This window comes from Hemitrygon akajei, chromosome 19, assembly GCF_048418815.1.
Source record: "Hemitrygon akajei chromosome 19, sHemAka1.3, whole genome shotgun sequence".
In the NCBI taxonomy this organism is placed as follows: Eukaryota; Metazoa; Chordata; class Chondrichthyes; order Myliobatiformes; family Dasyatidae; genus Hemitrygon; species Hemitrygon akajei.
Genome location: NC_133142.1, coordinates 61,629,139 through 61,637,887, shown reverse-complemented (window position 1 = coordinate 61,637,887; position 8,749 = coordinate 61,629,139). Strand labels below are relative to the sequence as shown.

The 8,749-nt window shown below is 42.2% G+C and overlaps 2 protein-coding genes across 2 annotated transcripts in view; both read right to left on the bottom strand.

The window, feature by feature from the left end:
* Positions 1 to 302: 302 nt before the first annotated feature.
* LOC140741981 (large ribosomal subunit protein eL32) lies at positions 303 to 4,270 on the bottom strand. The gene is made up of 3 exons (XM_073072624.1): positions 4,170 to 4,270; positions 3,297 to 3,478; positions 303 to 483 (listed from the first exon to the last, which is right to left on the bottom strand). The coding sequence occupies exons 1-3, from the start codon at positions 4,263 to 4,265 to the stop codon at positions 354 to 356; spliced, it is 408 nt and encodes a 135-aa protein (XP_072928725.1). The 5' UTR covers positions 4,266 to 4,270; the 3' UTR covers positions 303 to 353.
* Positions 3,374 to 8,749, bottom strand: part of abhd14a (abhydrolase domain containing 14A) — a 29,819-nt gene continuing 24,443 nt past the window's right edge. The window contains exons 6-7 of the mRNA XM_073072623.1: positions 4,170 to 4,270; positions 3,374 to 3,478 (exon numbers count right to left, since the gene is read on the bottom strand). Of these exons, the coding sequence (XP_072928724.1) occupies positions 4,234 to 4,270 (37 nt within the window). The 3' untranslated portion in view covers positions 3,374 to 3,478; positions 4,170 to 4,233. The remainder of the gene's footprint in view (positions 3,479 to 4,169; positions 4,271 to 8,749) is intronic.

The following is an 8,749-nucleotide window of genomic DNA, read 5'->3' as shown; positions in this document are numbered from 1 at the left end:
CAGATTTTCACCCCATTTGAATGACCACGAGACCTGTATGTGGTGTCATTCCATAAGCCACACCTCCCCCTCCCAAATAAGGCATCACAGTCCACCATGTAGAAGGGGTATTATACAATGGGAAGGGTCTCACTACAAATTCTTCTACAAACCCACCCTAATTAGGTCATCACCATTTCACTTCATTATCTTTATGAAGCAAAAAAACCTTTCACCATCTCATGACATCAATTCCCCAAAACTGATGTATTTTTGGGTTGCATTTTTATGGAAACAGCCCAGTGTAAAAAGTGACAATCTGATAATTATTTTAAACACTTTATTAAAGAATTAGATGTAGTTCAGTGAGAAGGCTATTCATTCTCTTCACTGCGTAACCTGGCATTGGGATTGGTGATCTTGATAGCAAGCTGGGCTGCCCTCTCCACAATTGTCTTGCGGTTTTTGGAAGAGACATTGTGAGCAATCTCAGCACAATATGTCCTGTAAAAGAATAAACTAGTTTAAAGGATTGCACGAGTGTTAACTACACAAATTAGCACAAGTTAATGAGGAAGTCAGTCACCGTTTTGAGTGCCCATCTGTATAGTTACCAAGAGAGAGGCAAACAGTGAAACAGTACAAAATTCTTCCACAATTGGAAACTGCAAGTTAGGTTTTAGTTTTAACACCAAAGAGACACACCAGCAAGGTGTATTACACAGCATGTTTATAATACCAGTTTATTACACCATGCAGAGGTCAAATGCAATGGTTTCAGGGCTTCTGTCAGTGAACACAGAACAGTATGGCACTGCACAGGAACGGGCAAAGTAAACACACAACTGAATTAATCCCTTCCATTCTCTGCATATTCACTTGCCTGTCTAATAAAATCTTAAATTCCTTTATTGTATTTATCCTCCATTACTACACCTGGTAGTATATTATTGGCACTCACCAGTCTCTTAAAAAAATTGTGCACCTTTGACCTTAGCCCCTCACCTTAAATGCATGTGAAATATCCAGATATTTCACCTCATGGGTGGTGGGGGGGGGGGGAAGGAGAAATATACCAACTGTCTACCCTATGTCTCTCATAATCCTGTAAAATTTCCATCTGATCTCTCAAAAGAACCCAATTCTAGCTCTCCATAGCACTTGCCCTCTAATCCCCTGGTCAGCAGCACAGGGGCGCCGCAGGGAACCGTTCTCTCTCCGGTCCTGTTCACCCTGTACACATCAGACTTCCAATATAACTCGGAGTCCTGCCATGTGCAGAAGTTCGCTGATGACACGACCATAGTGGGGTGTGTCAGGAATGGACAGGAGGAGGAGTATAGGAAACTGATACAGGACTTTGTGATATGGTGCACTTTAGGAGATCTAGGCCTCATATGGAGCCAGTAATCATTAATGGAGAATGTGTGGAGCAGGTTAAGACCTACAAGTATCTGGGAGTACAGTTAGACGAGAAGCTAGACTGGACTGCCAACACAGATGCCTTGTGCAGGAAGGCACAGAGTCCACTGTACTTCCTAAGAAGGTTGGCGTCATTCAATGTCTGTAGTGAGATGCTGAAGATGTTCTATAGGTCAGTTGTGGAGAGCGCCCTCTTCTTTGTGGTGGCGTGTTGGGGAGGAAGTATTAAGAAGAGGGACGCCTCACGTGTTAATAAGCTGGTAAGGAAGGCGGGCTCTGTCGTGGGCAAAGTACTGGAGGGTTTAACATCGGTAGCTGAGCGAAGGGCGCTGAGTAGGCTACGGTCAATTATGGATAACTCTGAACATCCTCTACATAGCACCATCCAGAGACAGAGAAGCAGTTTCAGCGACAGGTTACTATCGATGCAATGCTCCTCAGACAGGATGAAGAGGTCAATACTCCCCAATGCCATTAGGCTTTACAATTCTACCGCCAGGACTTAAGAACTTTTTAAAAGCTATTATTAATGCTTTTTGAGATAGTGATTTAGATGCATATCATATTTTTTTACTGAGTTAAGTATTGTATGTTAGTTTGCTACAACAAGTGTATGGGACATTGGAAAAAAGTTGAATTTCCCCATGGGGATGAATAAAGTATCTATCTATCTATCTAATCCAGACATTATCCTGATAAACCCCTTCTGCCCACTCTTCACATCCTTCTTATGAGGCAACCAGACCGAAAGCAATACTCTAGATGAATTTCCCAACTCTTGGACCTAATGCATCAACTAATAAAGGTAATCATGCCGCTCAATGTACTGTCACTTTATACATAATCACACAAATTTTAACATCTCACATGAAGCCACATTAAACCCAATCTGCCATTTCTCTGCCCATATCAGGAACTGATCTATGGAAGTCAGAAAAGGTCCCAGTACTGGCAAGAAGGGTACAAAGAATTGCACCATCACCACTAATTCTAATCTGGGAAAGGATCTACTTGAACCAGGCAAAGGATGAAAATGAACTTGAAAGCAGAAAGTGGAGAAATGCTCAGTAAGACATTAAGTTCAGATATGGTGCTTCAGATACAACAAAACTGCAATTTCAGATAGAAGGTATTTTATCCAGAATTAGCAGCTGATAAGGGCAGGTACATTCTAAAGTACAAATCTAAAGTTACATTCAGACTGGGCTGGATAAAGACATTCCTTTATCTACATACAGATGTTCATTATGATGCCATTTAATCCAAAAGGGGACTCATTTTCTATTTACAAATATTAATAGTATGGCACTCTCCACCCATAGGAACCTGCAGAACAAAATACCTAAAATGAAACTTCCCAAGAGGGACACAACTTGTAAAGTACTGTCCATTACACCAGAGAGACTTCCAGACCTCAAACACTGTCTATGTTGAGTTCTGCACATTCTCTCTTCCACTGCTTGGGACTCTCTGGGGTCTCCAATTTCCTCCTACATTCCGCAAGTTGGCAGGTTAATTGACCACTGTAAATCACCTAGTATGCGGGTAAGCAGAACTGATGTGAATGTGGAGAGTAGGCATCAGAGAAAACAGAAAAATGGCAATTACACTGCCAACCAGCAACACCTCATTGGGCCAAATAGCCTTCTACTCACATATAAACACAGAAATTGAATATACAAAAAAGCTGCATTGCTAACTTGGCTTCTCAACTAGTTTTACCCGTGACAGCATGCCACAACTGTCAGACAACATTGGCTCAGTTAGTTTACAACTCAGAATTCCCACTTGGGTCTAATATTAAAAAAAGCTATATACATCAAAGTAACAAATTAAGATCATAAAGTCCTACTGAATCAACCATAAACTAACTGATGTACACAAAAAATGCTTACTTGTTGCTCATCATCAGAACCTCCAGCTCCTTCACATTGTGAACCAAGAATTTTTTAAATCCCGAGGGTAACATGTGTTTGGTCTTCTTGTTGCTGCCATAACCAATGTTTGGCATAAGGATCTGACCCTTAAATCTCCGGCGAACTCTATTGTCAATACCCCTTGGTTTCCGCCAGTTACGCTGTTGAGTGAAGAAATAAATTTGAATGAAGTTTGTGTAGCCAAAATGCATCTCAATTAAAAAACATTCTTTCAGAGTATCCTCACTCCCCCATAGATACAAGGACAATTCCTCTCCTGGAATTAACCCATTCCACTCAACCAAATGTATTAAACATCCAGACAACTTTCACCAAAAACATTTTGTTGCGATTGATTACACCAGTGGACTCCTTTTACTTCAGGTTTGCCCTAAGAGGGGAGATTATGTGAACAAGACCCTTTCCACCATTCCTGATGAAGACGACAGTTAGTCAATGAAATGTTGGTTAAAATTAATAATTGTACCTGGCTGGAAGCCAGATAGAAGTTTATTTGTCAAATATGCTGAAAAAGCACTAGATTTTTTTTCCAACTCTTTTCTTCGGAACTTAGAATTAGAGACCTTATTAGGACTTAAACTGCAGGCTCAACAGTGATGAGCACTTCCCTTGGCTGTGGAATCAGAGGTTAAGTCTCATAATAAAGACAGATCATTTACACAGCCAGTAAATTCTCAATCCAAAGTTCAGTTGTTGATTTCACTTAAAACCAAAATTATCAGACTTCACTGTGGTAAGAGATCAATGAATTTGATCTAACCAAACAAAACAGCTCTGCTCTATATGAGCTGTGATGTCAAAGGGTAACATACTCCTATGCCCAAACCTTACCGCAATTTTCACGTAGCGATCTGACTGGTGACGGATGAACTTCTTCCTGCGTTTCTTCACAATATTAGGCTTGGTAAGAGGTCTTAGGGCAGCCATGGTAACTGTCAAAAATAAAAACATTGAACTTAATTGCAAATCCCAGGTTTACGGCAACAATCTACTCATGCTTAACTGAATCATCTACAGATGATACAGTAGCAAAGTGGTTACTGTAACGCTTCACAGCACCAGCAATCAGATCGGGGCTCAATTCCCTCCGTTAGGGTGTTTGTACGCTCTCCCTGTGACTGCAAGGATTTTGCCGTGCGCACCAGATTACTCCTGCTTCCAAAGATGCACAGCTTATTGTGTGCCATGTTACATTGACGCCCAAGCATGGGACTGTGCTGGTCATTGACACAAACCACACATGTCACTACATGTTTCATGTTTCCATACTCATGACAAATAAAGCTAATCTTTAATCCATGAGATTCAGATTCAACTTAAAAGGCAAACCCGCAGTTCAATAGTAAAAACAACACACACAAAATGCTGATGGAACACAGCAGGCCAGGCAGCATCTATAAGGAGAAGCACTGCCGACGTTTCGGGCTGAGACCCTTTGGTCTCAGTTTGTTGTTTGAATTTCCAGCATCTGCAGATTTCCTCATGTTTGCAATTCAATAGTAAATATCAGTTGATAGTGTGAAGCATCACAATCTTGACTGCACTCTTAGCGCTCATCTCTGTAGTAGGCTCTTTCATTTATTTTCCATGTGATGATGTTTTTATCACTTCCACGCAAAATGCCTAACTTTACGGTACATTGACAACATCCATCCACTCACCCTGTCATCCACATTTAAGATGACAGTTCTGATTATAACCAATACATTCTCCAAACCTTTTACATTCTAACAAGAGGAACTAAAACAACTGCAAGTCTTGAAATAGTTTTATTCTTAAACAATGTCATCCATATGCACTCACCTTCACAGCATTGATGCACAATGTGCTGGCTTTAAATTGAATTGAATGGAAAGCTCTCCAGGATATTTGTATTATTTGGAAACATTACATACAGCTTAAAGTGTAAGCCCGTGTTTCTCGCCACAGACTGAATAACTTCAGGTGAAGTTTTATTTCTTAGCAGTACAAACTGTTTAAGAACGAGGAATTGTCAAGGTCCCCATTTCAGTTCTGAGCCCACTGCAGCACTACAACTGAGGGCGATTGTTCTGAACCAGCTCTACCCGACCACCTCACTCTAGTGGCAGCGAGGCCTGTTTCTATGTTCAACAGCCTAACCACCACCTATTCCGCGCCCGACACCTATTCCCCGTCACTAGATTTTCATCTCTGAGTACTCCACGTCCTCCCTCTCGAGGGCCAGGCCGCCATTTCCCGCGGTCGCACCCGAGCTCCAATCCCGCGACTAACAGCCGGTACACAGAGCACAGCCGGACACAGAGTCTGGGTCAAGCTCGCAAACCCTTGTCCGGAGGCCGGAGTGCCGGGAGGATGTTACTCGAGCCCCAGTAGGTGCGGATGGCGGCAGATGGAACGGGAACCTGACTGTACCTGAGAAGCCGTAATGCAAAAGAGAAGGACACAAGGCCTGCCGGGAACTATATCGGCGGCGGCGACACGGAGGAAGTGGCGTCGCTCCATACGTCACATCCGCCGGCTAACGGCAATTTGTCGCTGAAGGAATTGTTCGTTAGGGGAACAGAAAGGAATTTCTGTGGACCAGAACGGGATTCCGGGTGCCAGGGTCCCGGGCATCTCGAATCCTGAGCATTTTTAAGTAGGAAGGTGAGCAGCCAGAGGTCATGGACCATATAGGTACCAATGACATAGGTGACGAGGTTCTGCAAAGAGAGTTCGGTGTTGTTAAATGGCAGGATCTTCAGGGTCCTGATCTCAGGATCGTTAACCGTGCCACATGCTAGTGAGGCCAGAAATAGGAAGACTATACAGTTTAAGGAGTTGGTGTAGGAGGGAGGGCATAATATTTTTGGATCATTGGGCTTTCTTCCAGGGAAGGTGGAACCTGTACAGGAGAGACAGTTTACACCCGAACTAGAAGGGGACTAGCATCCTAGCGGAAAGATTTGCTGATGCTGCACGGATACGTTTTAACTAGTTACAGAAGAATGGGAATCAGAGTGCTCGAACAGCTGTGGAGACAAGTGTTGGTGAGACCAATGACAAAATCAGGAATCAAAAGGTTGAGTGAGCATCGTGAGACTAATGTCCTGAGCTTTGTTTATTTCAGTGCAAGAAATATCGCAGATGAACTTAGGGCATGGATCAACACCTGGAATTATAATATTGTAGCCATTAATGAGATTAAGGGAATAACTACACTCATTCTACTTCTGGTGTCCCACTTTAAGAACTCATTATCTTATTATTTCATGCTCGTTATTTATTGCTTTCACTTTAAAAAATTTTTGCTTTTATCTTTATCCACAATTTTCTTTTTTTACTTTATCCATACTTCTCGAATCTATTGAACCCACCCCAGTGGTACAGTTCCCTCTTTCCCTAATACTGATGCCCATTTCTCATGAATTCAAACCCACTTCTCCTACACCAATCCTTGAGCCATGCATTTAACTCTCTAATCTTCTTGACCCTATGCCAATTTACACATGGCTCCATTAGTAATTCAAAGATTACCACCTTTTTTGGTTCTGCTTTTTTTATCTAGTCCCCTCTTTCCTCGTTCTACCTATGTCATTAGTACCCACATGTACCATGACAACTGGATCTTACCCTCCTGCTGCAAATTCCTCTGCAGGTCAGATAAGATATTCTGAACCCAGGCACCAGGCAGGCAACACAACCTTTGGGACGCTCTATCCTCGTGACACAGAACTCTGTCTATTCCCTTGACTATACTATCCCCAATTACCACTACATTTCTCTTCTCTCCCCCCTCTTGAATGGCTGCCTGAACTACAGTGCCACAGTTAGGTTGCTCGTCCTTCTTACAGCCTGCACTGTCATCAGAATCTCAGACCTGTTGGACAAGCTCAAGGGCTGAGGCTCCTCCAGCACCCTCTCTTGGATCCCACTACCTGCCTCACTCACAGTCACACCCTCTTGTTCCTGACCACAGATCGAATTTCAGGCAATTAATCTAACGGGTGTGACTACCTCCTGAAACAGAGAATCCAGGTAGCTCTCCCCCTTCCTATTGTGCCAATGTGTTTGAAGCTCAGATTCCAGGCCATCAACTTTGAGCCTGAGATCCTCAAGCAGCCAATACTTGCTGTAGATGTGGTCACCAGAAACCACAATGGGTCCACCATCTCCCACATCATGCAACTACAGCACTCACCATTGCATCATTCCTACTTTATTTAATTAGCTGTAATTTAGTGACTTTTTATTCAACCACTGCAAAAGTAAGGTACTGAGGAGTGCTATAGAGCAAAGGAATCTGGAAATACAGCTCTATTAATTAATTGAAAGTGGCATCACAGATAGATAGAGCCATGAAGAGAGCTTTTGGCACATTGGCCTTAAAGTATTGAGTACAGGAGATGAAAAGTTATGTTGAAGTTGTGTAAGACGTTAGTACAGCTTAATTTGGAGTATTGTGTGCAGTTTTGGTCACCTAACTACAGGAAAGATGTAAATAAAGTTGAAAGAGTCCAGGAAAAATATACAAGGATGTTGCCGGGTCTGGAGGACCTGAGTTACAAGGAAAGTTTGAATAGGTTAGGACATTTTACTCCTAAGAACTTAAAAGATTGAAAGGAGATTTGAAAGAGGTATACACAATAATGAGGGGTATAGATAGAGTAAATGCAAGCAGGCTTTTTCCACGGGTTGGGTGGGATGGCAACTAGAGATCATGGGTTAAAAGTGAAAGATGAAAAGTTTAAGGGGAACTAGAGGGGAAACTTCTTCACTCAGAGGATCATGAGAGTATGGAATGAGCTGCCAATGCAAGTGGTGCATGTGAGCATTATTTCAATGTTTAAAAGAAGTTTAGATTGGTAAATGGATGGTAGGGGTATGAAGGCTATGGTCCCGGTGCGGCCTGATGGGAGTAGGCAGTTTCAGTGGTTCGGCACGGATTAGGTGGCTGAAAAACCCATTTCTGTTCTGTATTTTATTATGAATAAATGGGCACGTTTTGTAGAAAGTGCACACTTGTGCAACCAGGGATGCATGACAATGTGAAATTGGAGGCTGGTCATTAATAAAGTAGAACTGTTGGCTCTTAGGAAGGCAACATCCATCATCAGAGACCCTCAAAATTTGGGCCATGTCCTCTTCTTGATGCTGCAATTTGGTATGCAGTACAGGAGCCTGAAGATCTGCACCTCAAGGCTCAACAACAGATTCTTCCCCACTGCCATCAGGTTCTTGAACTGAGTTGAAAAACCTTACTGTACCCAGACTGTATTTTTTCTTCTCTAATTTCTGAACAATGTAATTGTTTATTTGCTCACATGTAAGTTGTGAATAATTTATATTAAATTAAATTTATGCTGCTGCAATGAAAGTTAATTTTCATGGGTATTTATTCATGTATGCTTATAACAACAATAAAATAGAACAATCCATACATCCTTGGG